The sequence below is a fragment of the Gymnodraco acuticeps genome, unplaced genomic scaffold (assembly GCF_902827175.1).
Source record: "Gymnodraco acuticeps unplaced genomic scaffold, fGymAcu1.1, whole genome shotgun sequence".
NCBI lineage: Eukaryota > Metazoa > Chordata > Actinopteri > Perciformes > Bathydraconidae > Gymnodraco > Gymnodraco acuticeps.
In genome coordinates this window covers 4,084,242-4,105,425 of record NW_022991375.1, presented here as the reverse complement: position 1 = coordinate 4,105,425, position 21,184 = coordinate 4,084,242, and the positions used below count along the sequence as shown (strand labels likewise).

Here is a 21,184-nt window from a genome sequence, read left to right as displayed (position 1 = left end):
ACACAGGCCCGTCGGGAAACAAACTACTATGTAGCACTGCAGGGCTGTAATTTAGCACAAAGCTGTTGGCAGCCCAGGACGTATGTTGGCACATTCAGGATCATCAGTCTTCACTTAGCGGCTAGGTGATCGTGATGCTGTGGTCGCTCTGCTTTCAGACTAGGAGTGTTTGATGCAGTCTGTAGGGATGTAGTCTGCTGCAGGATGTAGCAGTGCCTCTAATGGCATTTCTGTGTTTTTTTCTGTGTTTTTCTGTGTTGTAGGATTTGTGATGTTCTGGAAAGGTTTTCTAAGATTTGCAACCCTCTCTTTCTCTTTCTCTCCAGCGGTGATAGTGGGAGGAGTAGTGGGCGCCTTGTTTGCCGCTTTCCTGGTGATGCTGCTGGTGTACAGGATGAAGAAGAAGGACGAGGGCAGCTACACGCTGGAGGAGCCCAAACAAGCCACCGTCACCTACCAGAAACCAGACAAGCAGGAGGAGTTTTACGCATAACACTCGTACGGCAGAGAGACAAACCGCACACGGAGGGAGAGAGAAAGAGCGAGAGAGAGAGAGAAGAGGGAAAGATACTCTAAGCCCCCGTCCTCCTCTTCGTCGCCTCCCCCTCATCCCTCTCTCCTCTCGTGTCCGAAACACTTGAGAGCTCCTCTCTCTCTCTCTGCGGACTCAGAACTTTCTTTTCAATGAAAATGAAAAAGAGGAAAAAAAAAAAAAAATCCAAATATATTCTGAAAAAATAACACACATACACACAAGATGTTTTTAAAGTAAATGTTGTTATTAATATTCTACAGATTCTCTTGTTCTGTGTGTAATGATATGATTATTTTGTAAGAAAAACAAAGAAAACAAAACACAAGCTCTTATCCTGTGTTTTCCAGCACAAAAAAATCTTCCTCCTCAGTTTTTATGGAGCAAATTAAAAAGCTTGAAAGAAAGAGGAGAGGGGCGAGTTGAGCGAGACACAAAAGAAAAAGACGAGTGATGGCCTCGACTCTGTCCCTCGCCCACGAAAAACACACAGAGCATCTGGTTGGCCGCATAGAGCCCAGGGTCAAAGGTCAGAGGAAAGGTCTCTTTTGTGCCTTCCATCCCTCTAGTGCTCAAAGACGCAAACACATCCATACAGCCACATAAACACACGGTTACGGTTACACACACACACACACACACACACACACACACACACACACACACACACACACACACACACACACACACACACACACACACACACACACACACACACACACACACACACACGTGTATCTGCTCGATTGGTGGTTCTGACCTCTCTCTGTGCTCGGCCAACCAGAAAACAATGCTCAACCCTCGGTGTGTGTCACAACGTCGAGGAGCCGCTGTGGAAACTTTGGCTGGTCGCATAGAGGCCGATCTGCTCCTCTAAGCTGTACAAAGACTAGTTACGGATAGTAATAATAACCAATAATATATCAATGTTTTGGGCTGGACGGTGACAAATAATAATAATAATGATAATAATAATACCATTATAATAATAATAATACCAAAACAGGAGGATGTGTATTTAGCAATTAAAAAAAAAGTTTATATGTAAATATCAGCGTATCCTTTCTGGCAACACTAACCATCTGCATGATCATGAAGAGTTTTTATTCATCACATCCTTCATCACTTTAGATGAGCTGTGCTCTCGTCAGCCACACACACACACACACACACACACACACACACACACACACACACACACACACACACACACACACACACACACACACACACACACACACACACAACTTGCTGTGCATTTAATTACACCACACAGACTTTTTAAGTATACTTTTCATCATATTCTAACGCTTAATCAAACCCATCGTCATCACTTGTGAAACGAGCGAGATCAGGTGGTTTCAATATGTTATTGATTCGTTATCAGTTGCAGGTTGGTTTAAAGTTTGCTCGGTTTGTGTCAAAGCACAACTACATGTCCAGTCATCACCTCATCTGATATCTCCCCCCCCCCCCCCCCCATCACTCCCAGACGCACCTTTTGCGTGGCTCACTTTCTTTTTCTTCCATCATTGGCTCTCTGTTTGGGGATGGGTGGGGCCTCTGGGAAACGAGAGGGGCTTTAATGAGAAACCGAAAGTGTGAATCCGCACAGGAAGTTGCTCCATACATGCACTAATTCATTCAAATCATAACTTCTGTCATTAAAGCTTTGGTTATGAGGAGGAACTCTGAATCGGTGTTGATGGGGTCAACTTTAACCTGTTGTGGACTCGTTTTGGGGAGGGGAAAACAGGGGGGAAGGGGTTTGGTTTGGGGAATGTGAGGAAGAGACAGGAGGGCTGTGCTTCTATCTAAGAGATTGTAACAATAACCACACCAGTGCGACTGGGCTAGTAGCTTCTATTATACTCAGTACTGTAGAACAAAAATGCATGGGAGTCAAAACTAAACTAGTCTGGGTGTGTGTGTGTGTGTATGTATGCTTGTGTGTGTGTTTCTGTGTGTTTGAAAGGAAAAGAGAGGTGAATTAAAGTTGGAATGTACTGTGGCCGAGTGTGTGTTTACCTACTCCAGCAGTTCTCACGCTCTTCCACAGACAGGTAACACACCTCCACCACTCCTGTGTGTGTGTGGTGTGTGTGTGTGTGTATGTCGCCTGCCCCCTCGCCAGCGTGAGTGTGTGTGTGTGTGTGTGTCTTCACCTCATCTATACCACCCGTGTGTATGTCTGTGAGTGCTTCACCTTGGTATTTCACAGCAGACTCTTGTGTACACTGACTAGCCTGTCGACGTGTTTGTGTGTCTGCGAGTGTTCCTGTTCACTGCTGAACGAGGGGCAGCTGGTCCCTCACAGCGGCTTTCACACACACTGACTGTGTCTTTTCACTGTCTGTCTGTCTGTCTGCCTGCCTGTCTCCCTGCAGCAGACGGACAGACAACACGCCACTTTCTCACAGGCAGGAATGATCTTAATACGTACTATCTTTTATAAAGTGACTGTCAGCGTAAACAAAAAGTGAGTGTTTGTACCCATCTAAGCCTGCGTAGCCAAATAAGACGTGTGTGTGCGTGAGTGAGAAAGAGAGGGTTAATTTGTACGTGTGTGAGTGTAGGTATGAATGTGTATGGATGTAAGTGTGTGTGAAGCCCAACGGAGGCTACACTACTCTATGTTTGCTGTTCCCATTCCTGTTTTTATACATTTGCATTTTTTTAAGGCTGAGTTTCTGTCATTGGCTGAGTGAGCGAGAGGAGGCGGATCCTCCACTCACCGCCCTGTCACTAATCTGCCACTCTGTTCCAAATAAAAAACCTGGTTGGGTAAATCTGTCCTCTCGTCTTTTTTGTGTTTTATTAAAGTGGATAAATCAATGCACCTGTGATTTTTCATTCTGCTGTTTGTGTCTAGTCAGCTTTAAATAATACATGAGGTAGGTAGACTTATCCTCCCTTTTCCAGCCGTTATGCTAAGCTAACAGATTGCTCACTGTAGCTGGTATCAATCTTCTGATCTCACTAAGTTATTTTTTTTACTTTGAAGTACAGTGCACATACCAGACAACCAGAGAGAACCTTGAAACCAACCTGTACCTGTCCTGAAAAAAATAAAACATGGTTCAAGATTGATTGGAAGTCAATTTGCATAATTTAATAATCATAATTCTACCAATTAGGTTCTGCAGACACTTAAGGTATACTGATTGTTGTATTCAGTTGTCAGGTGCTTTATTTTATTAACCCAATTAATCATAACTGTCAATCATTTTGTTCCTAGTGACTTCATATCATTGTCTGTTTTTGTTTTAAATAGTGCTTTTACATTTAAATAACCCCTTTCAAGGCACTCAATTCCACCCATGCAGTTTTATTAGATAAAACGAGTTATTACATTTAAAGTACAAACTATTTGGGGGGATGGGGGTCACTGTGCAGCAGCAGACACATATCCTCATTTGTAAATTATATGTAACCTTTCATTAAAAAATATATATAAAATATTTCCAGATCACATTAATTTCATTTCTAATTAGTTAGACTTTTGCTATGAAGGCTGTTTTTTTAAGGAACTTATTCTCTGTAGTCGGTATTAGTCTGGTTAATAAATATCTATGCGTAGTAAATGAGATCAATATAAATGGAAATTATATTGATTTGACATTTGTTTTTGGCTAATAGATACGGAAACAATACCAGACCCACTTTACTTGATTGTATGCTAATTTCCTAACAAATGCACCATTAATTAAAGTACCAAAACCAATTAACATGCAGTGAACCTGGGAGTTTTTGAGGCTCTAGGGGTCAAAGTAATCCATCGTTGTTCATTAATATAATTACGACCTGTCAATGGTGTACCAACCTCACTCAATGTCAGCTGGGACAGGCTGTGGCCTCCTGCGACTTTGCTGGGTGAATGTATTAAAGGACTTTATATAACGCAATACATAATAAATCACAAGAATAGTATGCTTTAGGAAGCCCTCGCTATTCATACTGTGACAAAAAGCAATTCTATGAAATCATAAAGATTGTGGCTATGGTTGAGAACAATATTGTAATAATGCCTTGTTTGCATTTGTATTACCTCTAAATGCACCTGATTTGTTGGGTAGCTTCCAGAAGAGCTGCTAAAGTAAGCTTTACTTGGAGGTTTCTACACAACTAATCCAGATTCAACTGGAGTAATGTTCAATTAAATTCTCATTATCATTATTCATTAGTACTTCCCACATCCACTAAATAAAGCTGCAGTTTGTCAAATGTCTAACTTGATTAACATGACTTCCCAAATTGTAAATAAACACCTTTTTCTTTTATAAAACCATTGTATGTAATCTTTCATAAATATGTGCCTATTATCTGTCTCTGATATTTCTGCTTCCACTTTAATGCATTTTGTGGTGCTCACATCAAGTATCATTGTTCAGAAACAGCAACACATCTATTCCTAATTCCCAATCCTCTTCTCTAATCCAGAGAACAGAAAGTATCAACATTACAATTTCTCTAACTGCAGTTTGTGTGAAAAATGTTCTCAGTGTGGTTTGGATTAAAGAACGAAGCAACCAGGGCATTGTTACTGGAAAGACACACTACTGTTGAATTATTTAAAAGTGCATTTCCAATGCTGTGAGCATTACAAATGAAATTCCATTTGTCTCGATTTGCTGGGCTGGAGGAATAAATCTCAAAGACAGATATCTCAAGATTTTGGGAAAAACAATTGTGAGTGAAAAACATTTTGTAATTTGGGTGAGCTGAACCTTTTCTTTTGGTCTTGGCTGTGACTAAACCCCCCCTGGTGCTGGATTGAACTTGAGGCCGAGGATTTGCTCGTCACTCAGGACTCAGCAGTGGCTGCTCTGAATGAGAATATATTTTAGTAACACACATTCAAGAGAACTCACATGCAGACACAAAGTCTCCCTCTGGTGTTCTCACACACCAGCATTAGCCTGGCCTTCATACAATTTCTGACCTCGTAACTTTACACGCAACCCATATGACTCAACGCTACATCTGACCGAATTCTGTATATATTTATATGTGTGATGGCAGCCTCTTAACAAGCTATTTACACTTGCTGAACTCTGTGAACTGTCATGGGAGAAACACCCAGAGATGTTGCTAATGTAAGTCATTGCATACAAATGTACTTATGAAATGATTAAATAAACTGTCCTGGGTAATTTGCAAGCACGCAGGAAAGGAAATTAATCTAAATGGGCTTTCAGTTTAAATTCTTTGCATCAAACCAGATGAAACCAAGGTCACCTGATGTGGAGGAGGGAGTGCGCAGATGGCCTTTCCCTGGATCCAGAGGAGACAACAAGCTGTCCTGGCCTTGGCTATGGTGGGCTGCTTATATGGAAATGTGCCTTTCACAGAGCATGAGGGGGGTTTTATGGGATCCCTTCTCTGTTTGGGAGGAGTAGAGCACAGGAGGCTGAACAGGGGAGTTGGGGTAGTAAGAGCCTGGGGTCCAGGCAGTACCCCATCTGGTGGGTAATAGTGGAACAACTGAAACTAGGAAACTTGATTTAAACTGATTTTATCCTGATTTTAACCAGATTTGATCCCAGCATCTTTAACTGACATGCAAATGTTTGATTGGCATCCTTCCAATATAATAATAGAAAGTGATATGATATATGAGCACTTTATTTTACAAAGACCTTGGGCCACTTTAAGCCTTTGTGAAATAAATTAAAATTACCAGCATTTTGAAACTTTAGTTGAACTGTTCTATACTCATAGACATCTGAAATTATAAAAAACTAATTTTTAGTAACGCCAACAAAGGCAACAAATGGCAAAATGTCCCTTTCAAAAGTTATAATGTACAGGTATAAGGAAGCATAACATGGAAATGCTTCCATTTGTAAATGCAATACTTGAGTAAACATACCTAGTTGGTCCCAATGATTGTGATACAAATATAATATTCCTTAAATCAACACACTGTAAGCCTATACATTAGGTAGAATACATACATATATTTTGTTTACAACTAACACACCAAGGGAAAGAGAATTAGCTAAGAAAGATATTAACCTTTTAAAGCTTGGAAGTGTTTAATGTTTTAAGAGTTTTTGTTGCTTTGCCAACATTAAACTCAAGATAAAATGTAGGCACCTTGTTTAACATATAAATCAACTCAGTAAACTTGTTAATGTTGATTCATAGACAACAATATATTGTTTTAGGAAACCAGCCCATTTATATTCACTGAATGAGATCAATAAAGTTTTCTTAGATTATGTCACTTAAGGGTACACCTGATCGCGTGTGTTACCGGTCCTGGTTACTGATTGGCTGGATAAGTTTCACCTTCACGCGATACTTCTCCATCACACTGCTGAATGTAATCAATCAATCAACCGTATTAGCCTGCAGTGCTGGAGCAATTCACATCGTAACCCTGCTTAATTGATTATTAGTTTAGACTTCAACATGGAGGAACACTGTGATTTAGCGGAAGATTTTGGTAAGGACGACTAGGATGACATTTAATTGTTTTATTGGTTTATTGGTTTATTGGTTCGCTTTTCACTCGTCGACCATTTCCTAGCTCAACTTTTGTGTCATTTTGTAAACTTTGAAAGACTTTGCGGGTGTATTTAAAGCTCTTTATCTTACCTGTGAGGCTCAGCTTCCAGAGCTGCACAGCTCCACAGAGACACTTTAAGATTTTAAAACTCAGCTATTAACCTTCGCGACCCGGTGTTTGTACATGGGGTTAGCTAGTTCAGCTGCAGCTAGCTGTTCAGAGTTAATTAGCGGTCTGGTGAGGTGACACGAGACGCTGCACACCTGGGACACTAATTAAGTCACTGCAGCTCCTCGCGGGATGACGTTTATCAGGGTTTTTTTCAACCTGCAGGCCTCATGACTCATGAAATAGGAAAGTAAGAGCTCCAACCATTTCAAGTTAGTTCTTACTCTGTGCAGGCAAACTAGGAAACTAGGATTGGCTATATCACACAGTAGTATTCATGTGTTAATAAGCCCACTTTTCAAATAAATTCAGTCAATGAAAGTTGGAAACATTTTCTAACAAATCTAAGTTGATAAGAAAAAAGACCAATAACTTATTTACATAACAAGCTTGACGTATAGGCCTACGCTTCCTGTTTCCCCTTATTATAACCAATCTGAGGCTTCTGTTTTAAGGAATGAGCTAACCACTTTTTGTAATAATGTAAATGGAGAGCATAATTTACCTACATTTGATTGATTTTGCTAACTTATAATTGAATTTATGAGGCAATCTACCTCACTGAGTGGCCCAGCCCTTTGTATATTTTGCTGTAGGCTATGTGGTCCTCGGTGAAAACAGTTTGGACCCCTGCTGTAGAGACTATGACCATTTTTTTACAATATAATATAATAATTTTAATTAAATATTATTTTGAGATTAAATAATAATAAACTCTAGGAGCCTATTAGCTTACATAAAGTAGTACACAAATAATATATAGGCCTACTTATATGTTATCTTACATTTTCTTTTTTTCAAACTTTAGATAAACAGTAAGTAAATGAATGAGCCCATATCTCCTGTAACACATGACACCAAATGATTCTTTTAAAAATCTTTTTTGTATATATCTTTAAAGCATATGCCCGAAAATAATTTGTTTCAAATTCTTAAACGTGAATTGGCTGGACTTTTTAGTATTCTGTGATGGTAAACTTAACATTTTTCTTTGATTGGAATAAAAGTCCAAATAAAAAAATCCTAACTATGATTGATGCAATCAGCCAATCATTTACCAACTATATATTCACCCTAAAGCTGCCACAAATATAGAAGACAGGACCTCAGGGACAGCCAAGGTCCTGGATGAGAATACCACTGTGTCAGATGGCCCGTAACAAAATGCATTTCATATCATTTCATATTTTAAAGAAAGCAACACATGTCAACAGGGACTCAGTGTGAGCTGGCGTGTGCCTGGAGAGCCATAATAGGATAAGGTTTGAAACCACAAATCTTATCACAAGTTTATACAATTTGTTAAGTATTAAATAAATTGCCTATTGGAAGAACTCAATATCCTTCACATGAAGATTAAGATGCAAACAAATAAGCTGGAAACATGTTTAAAAAAGCCTAAAGACAATACTACTACCACTACGTGATATTAATAATAGACGTTTACAACAAGCACAGACGAAAACACATATACAGATCATAGAGAAGGCAACAGAAAAAAACATCTTTTGAGAATGCTTTTAAAAGTAATTGGAGTCTTCAGGGAGTCTATTCCAGTAAGTGGGATATAAACACAGACAGTCTTACTGAGTCTCGATAAAGCAACAATATGAGACACAGATGAGTGGTTCATATTATTTAAGCTTTCTCAACTTATGGTGAAGCAAGGCCAAGTAGGTCAAGAAAGTAGTTTAGAGTACGAGAAACTGATTTGGTGGTTCGAGGTGTAATGAGTTTTCTTTTACTACTCCATCTTAGAGATCTGGCTCCAGCAGTAGTTTTAGGATTATGTAGAGGTTTCTCCAGTTCGTGTTTTGATTAAAGCTGTTTTAAAAAAATACTGTTTGTTATTTGCTGAAATACTTATCTTGAAATAAATCAATAAGTGAAATGCTTTGAGATAGAAAAGAAAATCTGGTGGCTGTCGCCGGACTGTAATCAATCGTTCCATTGTGTCTTTTGAATTAAATTCAATGATTCCACTGCCGACCTTACTGTTTACCTGCTCGCAAATTCTACATGTATTGTGTTCTTGCCCAAGCTACTAACTTAATTGCTCAGAACAAAATGCGTGATTGTTGGTTAGACTTTAGTGATACATTTAGAGGAGTGTCTTTAGAGGGTGGACTGAGGGACGAGCTGACTCAGTAGATTTAGATCTCGGTACTTTCATTGCAAAAGGGTTTCGCCACATTTGGCTGGATATTTGTGTTGCATAATTTTGAATATCTTGCTTACTCTGCTTGCTGACTGCCTCACGTTACTTATCCAGGCTTTAGTGTCCAGGCTTTACAGACTTTGGACAAAAGTAAAACAAAAAAAAACCTCTCCCTCACCCTTTTGCAGACTGTCCGAACCTTCTGTGCGAGGAGCTGGAGGATTTGGAAACAAAGAACCACCAAGGGAGAAGGAGGAGGAGGGAAGGAGAGGAGAGGGTGTTTAATCAGACGGAGGATGACGAGGCAGGAGAGGAGACAGGCCGAGAACACGAGGAGGGGGAGGAAGAGAGAAAAAGGAAAGATGTTGATTTAGAAAATGAACTGATGGCGACAGAAGAAGAGGAGCAGGTGAGGCCAGAGAGCAGGCTGGGAGCGGAGGAGGAGCAGATGGAAGACGACAAGATTGAGAACAACAAGGAAACAATCGCCGACAAGCAAGAGGCCAAAGAAACGAAAAGTCTAGAAGAGAAAAATGAGAAGAAAAAGGGTAGGAAGAGGTGCGGTAGGAAGCTAAGTGAGCGAGTGAGAAACAGGAGAGGTTATAAAGATGTCAGCGAGCGCTATGAGGAGGAGAGTCGGATCCAGGAGGCGTCAGCGATGAGTTCAGAGGAGAGCTCTGCTCCGGCCGAGCCTCCCATCGGTCTGATGAACAGCTGCGACCTGTCTGACCCCGCCTTCCTGGGCTGTGGGGGGGCCGGCCTGTACTGCCCTCCTCCTGCTCCTCTCCCCCTGCTGTACTCCTCACAGCCTCCTGTCCCCATCCAACCTGCACCTCCTCTACCTCACGGGACAAAAAGACCCTGCAGCCCTTCTGTACTTTACAGTCACTCCCTGCAGGGCCCACAGCCTCACGAGGTGAGACTACACCGTCACTGTTTATCAATCACTGCAGGAAATGTGAACGTGTACAGTACGCTGAACAACATTTGATTCCCTGAATTCCCAAACACCGTTCCCCCTCAGGGTTTCCGCTAACACTCATTCTCATTGATTCATCCGCAGATTAAAACATTTAGCTTCATCAAGTCATCGTTTCCCTATAAAATAGAGAACTATTGTTTTTCTCAAAATCCAAGCTGATGTCTTCAAATATCTGAAAGTGTTCAGTTTACTTGTACGACAGAGAAATGCAGGACATCTCCAGATTTGAGAGGCTAAAACTGTCATTTCTGACATGTTTGCATGTGAAATGACTCAATTGATCAATGATTATTAAAATAGATGGCAATCATTTTTCTGTCAATTGACTAAAAGTTGCACCTACAGTATAACCAAAATGATCTCCACTTAAGATAGTTCTCCACTGATTCATCGTGCACTCGTATAACATTGACCGAGGAGTTCGATTTTTTTTCCTGAAGCAGTAAAACCAGAGAGATTGTCTTTCTTTTACCACATATTCAAAACCTGGTGCCTTTATTACCAATTATGCAACATGGCCGCTGCCAGTTAGTTCAGACTCGGGTGTTTATTGAACACTGTGAGGTGCTTAATTGGTGAGCTCTCCTTAGGCTTTACGACTGGATACATCTTATCAGAGACTGTCACACTATATACTGTATTCTACCCTCTTTAGATGCAATATATAATCAATTACAATTAAATGCAACAGCTCTGCCATGAATTCTACCTTTTACAAAGTTAATAATGTTGAGTTTTTATGACCTTGTGCAGTCAAGTAAAATAACACCGCTAACTATGACTTCAGGAATTAAACATATCATTAAATTAACATCTCTATAAAAATACAACATTATGGGTATAATAAAGGTAGACTGTCAGAACAGTTGCATTGGATCACATAAGACGGTTTTACTGAGTGAATTTGCATCACCTTGTAGTAGTACAAGCTCTTCATTGAATCTTTAGGGTGGTTATATAATATTTATTAATTTATGTTTTTCCATGTCTTCATTTTAGACATCTTTCCCCAAATGTAGCCTGACACTTTTCAGATCTTTGCAAACTGTGGTTTGTTTGCAGGACTTTAAATACACTACCTGTGGTTTGAGTATTGCTTGGCGGCGCATGCGGTTATAACCCCCCCTGCAGCCCAACAGTCACATTTGCATGTTCTAGTGAAGATCTCCAAGTGTCTAATAATAACTCTTGTCATGTATAATTACGGTGTAATATGTGTGAAATGATGCACACCAACAACCTTCTGCAATATTAATGATGCAGCTGTGGAAATAACATCCTGGGCTTTAATATTTGGCTCGGTGTGCGGTGTGGTGTGATATCAGTAGGCGAAAGAGCTTAATTGAAGAATTGTGACAAGCAAATGGAGAATTTGATGATGTCAAACTGTGTCAAATCATTTCATCTCACGGTGAAAATATGTATCACATTTGATCGTCTTTTGCCAGTTGCACCTACACCATGAAGTAATCTGTAGCTTGAAGAATAGCTCTGCTCAAAACCCAGAAGTATGCATTATTATTATTATTATTAATATTAATAAATAAAGAATGAAAATATGTAGCGCAATAGCAAGATGTTGAATGTTCCTAATATATGGCCAGAACTGCACTCAAAATTAACCAGGAACACAAACTTCAATCTTAAAATCAAAGCACTTAACCTTTTTCTATATGATCTGGCATTTAATAGAATACACAAATAATCAATTCAGAACAAAATGGCAGATTCATTAATAAATTCAACAAATCATACATTTTGTTGCTTTCTGGGGGCTGAAAAGTTCCACAGTGCACTTCCTGGTGAACCTCAACTTATTTTTGGCAGACAAACTTCCCTGTTGGCTTTTGTGACGGAGAAGAGATGATGTCGATGTTTTTCTTATTGATGACAGATGGAGATAAACCGGGTCTACTCCACCCGACACTCCATCCGCTACAGCAGCAGGGGTCGAGGACTCAGCCTACCTCTGTTGCCGGGGGTAGAGGTCGTTGACAACGGCCTGCTTCCACCTCCTCCCAAGAAGAAAACCAGAACTCTCTACAGTACCGGTAACCAAACTGTCTTTCTGTCCAGGTGTGTTCAGATTTGGTTATGCAAACACTTCATTTTGTGTGTGTGTGTGTGTGTGTAGATCAGTTAGATCATTTAGAAGCCTTGTTCCAGGAGGACCACTATCCCGACGCAGAGAAGAGGAAAGTCATCGCCGCCTCAGTTGGTGTCACGCCTCAAAGAATTATGGTTAGAAGTTTTCCTGACTCTTTTACATTTCTTATTTGGTGATTTACCTCCTCTAAGAGAGAATCATTGTCGAACTAGGAATTAAGTTAGGTGCACCTCTTTTGGTCGAAACCTAAGTTCTTGGTGTCAATCAACAAAAAAACGTGTGCCTTCCCTTTTATTTGCCCTTAAATGAGTTCTCCAATAATTGAGGATTCAGGGAAAAGTTTCCCTTCCTGCCTCAAAAGCGACTGCCTTCTTTCACCTCCCATCTTTCCTTGTCTCATCACCATCTTTCCTTGTCTCATCACCATCTTTCCTTGTCTCATCACCATCCTCAGACATTTTTACTGATCAATGTTATTGTCTTGTCTGCATGATGCTGTGAACCAGGTCTGGTTTCAGAACCGCAGGGCTAAGTGGAGGAAAGTGGAGCGCTCCATCACAGCGAGGGGTGAACACAGACAGAGCCGAGCTGGCAGCAGCAGCAGCCCCCTGCATCACCCAATCAATCCCAGCCTGGCACCCAACAGGTACTACACTATATCGCTCTGTGTTGGTAGTTTTTCTTGTTCTCAAATGGTCCAAGCTACTTTTGATTAGTCGTTATTTTATTTATGATTGATTGTAACTTATGTTTATTCTCTTTTCAGTAAGGGAGTTCCCTGTTTTTCAAATCACTTTGCCACAAAGCTGCCCCAGCTCGCCCCTGCAGCGCCTTCTTTCTCCGCCATCTCCAACCAGACTCCGCCCTCCTACAGCAACCTGATGGCCAGCCTCAACAGCCCAGGTGCTGTAACCCTCATTCACAATGAATCAAAAGCACCGCTCATGATTAGGTCCCAGTGCTCCACAAATACTACTTAAGAGAAGAGGCCCCACTGTGCTTTTTGTGTTTTCCCTTTTCCTGTAGTGTGTTATATATGTTTTTGTGCATGTAAATGGTCCGCAAAGGCTAAAATCCCAAAGTTCACACCAGAGGGAGTTTCTCTCCCACCTAAACAACAAAATACTATACTAACATGTAAAAATAGAATGCTACATACATTATACATGTGTACAAGCTGCTGCAGTTCTTGAGTGACATTTTAAATGCAATGAGGTAGAGATCAACATTACACAAAGTACAGAACAAAAGCCTCAGAGTTCTTGGAGTGTGCAGACAAGGCAAGGTCAAATGTCCATTCTCCCACAAAAAGAGTGTATATTGGACATTCAGAACACTAATATAGCAGCTAACAACTATTTGCCATGTTAAGATATTGTGGCGTAATGGTGCTCTGAGTAAACACACAGAGGTAACAATGCAATCAAGGAACTAGTGGGGACGTAGCCAGTTTCCTACGTCTTGGCCCAAAAGCCGACTTGAACACCCATAACAAACTAACCAGTGGAACACTAGCACTTACAATGCACTACATTTAAACTCGGTGAGGCTTCCCCCTGCATGTGGAGATAGTACAATTCCCCAGAAACCAAACTACAATGTCTCTTTAATCTCAGTGTTTAATCTCTCTGTGTCATCTCCAAGGTCAATCCAGAGGGAGAGATGTGGGCCAGCACCAGCTTTTATCTCAGGGGGGGTTGGCAGAGTATCACCCCCGTCCCATGCACAGCCCCCCCCCTCTGCGGAGAGCCAGTCTACCCCTTTTCACAACGACCTACAACGCTGCCAACCCAGCTCCACCTCTCCTTAACACCCTGGCTCACAACCAACCTCTGTTCCTCGATGCTCTGGAGAGCGGCTCCTCCCAGGCTCTGCAGACTGACACCAGGTCAGCTCGGTTCGCAGCAGACTGTGACATGAATACTAGACGATGATTTGAACAGGGATGAGTAGTACAGAGGACAGGCTGCAGACAGGAGCAGGGATCCTGTGAATTACTGATATATAATGATGCTGCAGACAGCGCCTGTAGAGGGGAGTCGATTTCAGCTTGCTCTCTGAAATATTTGAGAAATCCTGCTGGGAGAAATAACGGTTAGGAATTGCTCTGTAGAAAATTACATGTCTTTGACTACTACTATTTATCACAGCTCTTAAATAAATTCCCTAATGCTAGGCAATATAAAACTAAATATTAGCAATGAATTTTTATTTTTTTTATAACTCTTCTCCAAATGGCTGGTTGTTTTCTGCCTTATTTGCATATACTCTTATTTGTTTTGGGAGTACAGATTAAGTGTTTTTTTTTTTTTTTTAACGATACCTGTGTTTTTAAAACAATGCTACCTACCCTTATTTCCCCCTTGTAGTGTCGCTGGATGCCTTTTCATTCTCTGTAGCTCAGCGGGCGGTGGTGGGCTGTGACGGCAGGTTCCATTCACACTGAATTGCAGATTATCGCTGTCTCTGCTTTTGAGTCAGATGTGTGAACCATAAGACATATTCTCCTGTTGTGTTTAAAAGGGTGCTGTCATGACAGCTAGCTGATTTGAGTGACAAAATAATCATGACATTTGCAAAGGTTCCCAAAGTCTTTTATTGGGCCCTTTCTACACTTTGGGTGAGATCGATATAAAGACATATGGAAGTATCTGAGCATATCATATATATAACGTCCCTGCAGTTACACATTGTATATATTTGAAGATGTTGTTTTGACTAAATCCTTCTTTGTTTTGTCCGCAGTTCTCTATTTGACTTTGGGGATAAGCTTGACTACCTAGCCTTAGGCCAGCAGAACAACCCACTCTCCTACCAGCTCCAGACCTCCTACCCCTCCACTCAGCCCCAGCACCAACCTCAGGCATCTCTGTCCCGCATGGCCTACCTCACCCCCTCCCCCTCCCCCTACCTTACCCCCAACCCTCCAGATTCCAACCCTACCTCCTACCTGACCTTCGGCCCCGGGGGAAACTCCACTGGGATTGTGACCTACTCCACTGGAGGCCAAGCTTACTACCAGTCCCAGAGCGCAGGACAAATCCTGCTGCAGTCGGCCGGTCATCCTGGTGAGTCAATAAAATGAGATTTTATTAGACTTCCTCATGGAAAAACAAAAACACACCAATCGAAGGGGTTTAAGCACACTGTTTTTCAAAGAACCAGATATTTACCTACACTAAGAAGATTGTTTTGCAGGTGTGTTGGTTGGTTTGTTTGCCTATCAACAGGATTAAAGAAAAAATACTGTCCAGATTTCCTTGAAACTTGGCAGAAAGATGTATCATGTGCCAAAAGAGTGGAAGAGTTTAATCCCTATCCAAGCCTTGAGTGCCCAGAATGCTAGTCACCAAACATTTTCTGTCCAGAAAAAGAACATCATCTTTTAATTCCCCAAAAAGTAGCCCACTCTGCTGCAGTTGGTTCTTGAGCAAGAACTAGACCATTAACAGATGTGCTTATAAGTGTATTAGTTTGCCATTTTTACTTTTGACTAGTGACAATCAGCTCCTGCTGATTTTGTGCTGATTGCTCTCCGATAAAGCTTGATTGTCTCATTGAGTGGTCGGTGTTCTGCAGGTGGGATCCCAGCCTACCAGTCGTACCCCTGGGGCAGCATGTACAGCCAGCCAGCCCTGCACCAGCGCTCTCAGTGCCCTCCAACTTACTCCGGCAGCCGAGGTGCTCGAGACCCCCAGCCGCCCTCCTCCAACACCCTGCCTCCCCCTTCTTACTTCATCCGGGGGGACCACGCCGTGCCCTCACATGCAAACTCCCAGCGATCATCCCACACCACCACCAGCAGCAGCAGCAGCAGCAGCTGCACCACGGTCCTCCCCCCTGTGTCCACCCTGCGGCCCTCTCGCCTCAGAGCGGAGATCACTCCCACCAAGGCTGCCTCCCTGCTGTCTTCTCAGGTCAGCCCTGCCTCCCCAGACAGCTCTCCAGTGCCCCCGTGTGTCAAGATTGAGTATGACAGCCCTCGAGAGATTCACAGCCACTTCCACTGCGACTTCTCCCTCAATAATTTTTGAAGACATGTTTGTTTGTGTGAGAGTGTGTGCTTTAAGTGTTAATATAATATCCTGTTTAAATGTAAGTATTTCTGTGTTTTCCATTTGTATTACTATTAGGATGTTCTCGATATTACTGTAAGCTGGTTCGGTTGGGCTGCCTTTAGCTGCAATAAATGCTCATTGTTCTGTTAATCCTTATTTATGCATTTGACCAGCATTGCTGTGATTTCAATCATGTTATGGCTCAGAGGAAAGTTTTTATTGAGAAAATGTGGTTGCAGACCGGAGAGGGGCGTGGGAGGCGGGTTAATTGCAAAGCGTAATTGTTCCCCACATCCCCATCAGTATGTGCATGCATATTCACATTTTGACTTAGTGTTTCAAACACACAAATAGGCCTTAATGCGAAGTTAAAAAAATGATAGACAAAGGTTAAAGAGTGGACTGTGTAAACATTTTAATAGAAGCTCGCAACACCTTTGTCATAAGTTATAATAGTTGACACATATTGTGGAAGTTTTATTTATATAGCACATTTTTAAAACGATTTTTGGTCGAGCCAAAGTGCTGTACATGCAATAAAAACACTTTACTGCGATAGCAAAACAGAAGACAATAAATTACAACAGCAAATATAAAAATCAAACAAGTACAAGCACATTCAAGTTCAAAGTAACTGACTTTTTTTCAGTGTGGATCATTTACTACAATGTACAGATAAATCTCTCAGGAACACTCACTGACCCACTGAAACATGGTGGTGGTGATGGATTAGGGAAACGTTTAGGATCATTACTGCACAGATTGATAATAGATAGATACTTCAGTGATCCCCACGGAAATTCATGTAGAAACTATAATAACCTCCAATGTCATATAATGATTTTCCAGCTATGTTTACAGAACCATAGGTTAAATTCTGTCCTGATAACAGGCCTCAGTGACTCGTCCTAATGGGATCTGCTGGTGATGTAAATGGCCTCAGGTCTGTCTTTAGGCCACAAGAGGACACTGTTCCTTCATGTGAGACGACCACATGCTGGGTTTATCTGACAGCATGTTGGGTTCTCAGACACCCCTCTGTCGTGGGATGTGAGACGGTCGATAATCCAATGGAGGGGAAACGGGACAGAGCTGTTTCCAGGGTAGAGGTATCCTAGACAATCACTGATACTGCCCAAATCCTTAATCCATGTTGCCATCTGCTGTGTTCACACACCAACTGCACTCTCTGTTTATCCTTAGTATGCAAGCCAGGTGAAGGGCTTGCGGAAACCAAATCTCTGTATGAAACTCCACCTCCGAAAGACCTAAAGGCATTTTTTGAGACTAGATAAAAGACATTGGGAACAATTGTCTTTTTTTTGCTCTAAGTATTGAAAGTAAAGCAACAAAAGTTTCTTGTTTTAACTGTAGTTAATATTCCTGGTCCGTAGTCGTGCTGCATGTAAAGTAAAGTTTGAAGTGAAGCTTGGATGATGATGTGGGAGTAAGAGAAGGAACTGTTTGATGAGAGCGAGGAGGAGGTGGCAGGGACCAGGGGAGCAGATAAAGGAGGGGGGAGACGGAGGAGTGAGGCAGTGTGTTGGTCGGGAAACAAGGGAGGAGAGCAGAGATGAGCTGTTGCTATGGGAGGAGAAAAGGATGATGGGTGGGCTCTGCCAGCAGGCGTGGGTGGGAGAAGAAGATGGGGATGAGAGAGAAGTGTGTTTGGAGCACAGGGGGTTCTGGGATGAACAGAACTCTTGGTTATGTAACTGCAGTGTTTGGGTTTTTAATGAACCTCGCTCTTCCTGCTCACTGGCTACTGAGCTGTTACTGTTGGCAGGAGCAGCGCAGCATAAACACACACACATACAAACTTCATTTCTCAAAGTCTCCTGCATAAAGAGACACACACAACACATTCATTTCAGGAATGAAAACCCTGTGAGTGTGAGAGATTTATCCAAACTCAGTGAAGCGGAGTTTCTACTCTGGACTTTAGTTTTAATTTGTGTAAAGGTCTGTATGTGTGTCTCGTGTCACTTCGCACACTTTCAGCTTTCTTCCCATTCACATGTCAGGGAGCTTGCATGTGTTACTGAGGAGGGTTTCATGGAGGTTTAACTTTGTAATTAATTTTTCCACAACTTCCCTGGTGTGAACAGAGAGTGCTCAGAGCACAACTGGAGGGCACGTGTGTGTGGTGTGTGTGTGCGTGTGTGTGTGTGGTGTGTGTGTGTGTGTGTGTGTGTGTGTGTGTGTGTGTGGTGTGTGTGTGGTGTGTGTGTGTGTGTGTGTGTGTGTGTGTGTGTAAGCATATATACATGTGTGTGTGTGTGTGTGTGTGTGTATATATGTGAACACAGGTATGGGATGCTTCAGTTCACCCGAATCCGCCATGTCAATATTTACTCAGTATTCTGAGATTTGAAGAAAGGGAACTTGTTTCAATATTTATGGCTGTGGTCTAACAAGAAATCCTCGCACTCTTTCCAAACCTTCTGACTCACACACACACACACACACACACACAACAACACACACACAACACACACCACACACACACAACACACACACACACACACACAACACACACACACAACACACACACACAACACACACACACACACACACACACACACCACACCACACACACACACACACACACACCACACAACACAACAACACACACACACACACACACACACACACACACACACACACACACACACACACACACACACACACACACACACACACACACACACACATTATTATTACTTACTTATTGATGTAACTGATTGAAAGTAATGGGCTAATGTTGGTTGTGAAACAAAGCTGAAACGTGGCTTGGAGATCCTCCAGTGCTTTGCTGCTCTGGTCCAGGGTGTTGATTTTGAGTTTGTTTTGACACAGATACAACAAATAGACTTGTGTTGGGTTCGGAGGAACAGATGACACGAGGGAGAACCGCTGGGGAAAACAACTTACTGGATAAAATGAATAGCTTAGTCTGTTCAAACGCTGTGTAAACAAGAATACAAACAGTGGCAGGCCCAGATTTGACTGATATATAATATCTCACTTCACCATGTTGATAGTAAATATATTTGAGGAGAGCTGTGTACTTGTATACAAATGCTAATGACATGCAGTGTGGCAGGGATGAAGAAAAGTGTTTTCGACTTGTTTTCATTTACTCAAAGGGTCTGGCAGGACTATTGTGATGAATATCCTCTAAATGTAGCCGGCTGCAGTGGTCTGGCTGTTGGCAGAGAATAAGGAATTACAGGAACATTCACTTTTTTAGTAAAAAAGCAAATATGCTCTGTCTTTATATTAGATTTCTGTTTTGCTACTGGGGAAGGAAATGGTGAAGGACAAATTGGGAAAGGGGAAAATAACTTTTGGGCTGATAGTAAATGTGCTCAACTCATTTGTGTAGGTTATCCAATTTGGATTGTGCTAAGTTAGAAAATCCTTTTGATTTGACTTTTTTTATTAATGATTAATATGATCATCATTGCCTCGAATCATTGATTGATTCATCGATTACTCAATCGATCGTTCTATAAAACGTCAGAAATGTCTTTGAAATTAAGTTTTTTAACAGAATTCAAACCCAAAGGCATATATATATATATATATATATATATATATATATATATATATATATATCTATATATATATAGATATATCTATAGACGACTGAATATACCAGTAAAACACACTTGAGAAACGGCAACCAGCACATTTTGGGTTTGGCTAAAGAATAGACTTCTAGACTATTTATCAACATTGATGATGATTCATTTTCTGATTATTGATCATTTCAGAACATTTAGTTATAATAATGCCAACATTCAGTAATCCAAGCGAATCTTATGTTTTACAATAACGCTAATTATTTTTGGGGGTTTTGACTGTTGGTCGAACGAAACAAGACATTTTAAGTATTTTTACACAGTGAACAATCAATTTGAATCATAAAAATAAAATATAACCAAAAAGTGTTATTGGAACTGACCATCTAGTATTGTTATAGTGTCTGTCACACACAGTTGTTATTTTTATCAGTTTAAACAGATTTGAGGCTTTTATTCTCCACAGTTCACCTCTATTACCAAGAAACTCTAAACATGTGTAAACACCAGATGAGAAATTAGTTTCTTGGTTCTGTGAAATGGTTCACAAATACTGATGGATGCAGGTAAACCTCATCCAGCTCACTAATGTCCAGCCTGCCAAGCAGACCGAGGTTACATAACCGGTATGTGTGTATGTGTGTGTGTGTGTGTGTGTGTGTGTGTGTGTGTGTGTGTGTGTGTTTGTAACTGTACTAATTATGTTTGTGTGTTGACCAATATGTTTACGATTATGACTGTGTATTATCTTATAAGCCCTTAGAGGACACGCTGTCCAGGAATAACATCTCGAATCTTTCATCTCAGGCCAATTGCCAATTAAATAAACACACACACACACACACTTGATTTTACAGCTTGTTCAGTAGGAAATCTGTCTGGCCAGTTACTGTACAGCTTGAGCCCTAATTCCTCTTCCCCTCCCAGACTTACCCCCTGAATTGCGGCTTGTTCAGGTCGTGTGTGTGGGTGGAGGTGTGTGTGTGTGGTGGAGGAGGAAGGGGTGGTGCGGAGGAATGCAGGGTTGGGTCGGGTGGAGCGGGTTGTCGGAGGGAAAAGAGGGGTCTCTGTTTAGTGT

General features: G+C 41.4%; 3 protein-coding genes across 4 annotated transcripts in view; all 3 read left to right on the top strand.

The window, feature by feature from the left end:
- Positions 1-3,325, top strand: part of sdc3 (syndecan 3) — a 36,152-nt gene extending 32,827 nt beyond the window's left edge. Inside the window, exons 5-6 of one of the 2 annotated variants that reach the window (XR_004571637.1) lie at positions 327-1,264; positions 1,684-3,325. Coding sequence is in view for 1 of the 2 variants with exons in the window: in XM_034240995.1 (XP_034096886.1) it covers positions 327-493 (167 nt within the window). In the remaining variant the exon portion in view is untranslated. Of the gene's footprint in view, positions 1-326 lie in introns of both variants that reach the window. The other variant, XM_034240995.1, reaches the window with a different exon arrangement.
- si:ch211-193k19.2 (uncharacterized protein LOC100034574 homolog) overlaps positions 1-21,184 on the top strand; it is a 1,126,861-nt gene that overhangs the window by 294,079 nt on the left and 811,598 nt on the right. The gene's annotated exons all lie outside the window — the stretch shown is intronic.
- Positions 6,863-13,441, top strand: LOC117562875 (homeobox protein NOBOX-like). The gene is made up of 6 exons (XM_034240820.1): positions 6,863-6,983; positions 9,561-10,288; positions 12,249-12,405; positions 12,489-12,595; positions 12,968-13,107; positions 13,228-13,441. Exons 1-6 carry the CDS (start codon positions 6,950-6,952, stop codon positions 13,439-13,441), a joined length of 1,380 nt encoding a protein of 459 aa, XP_034096711.1. The 5' UTR covers positions 6,863-6,949.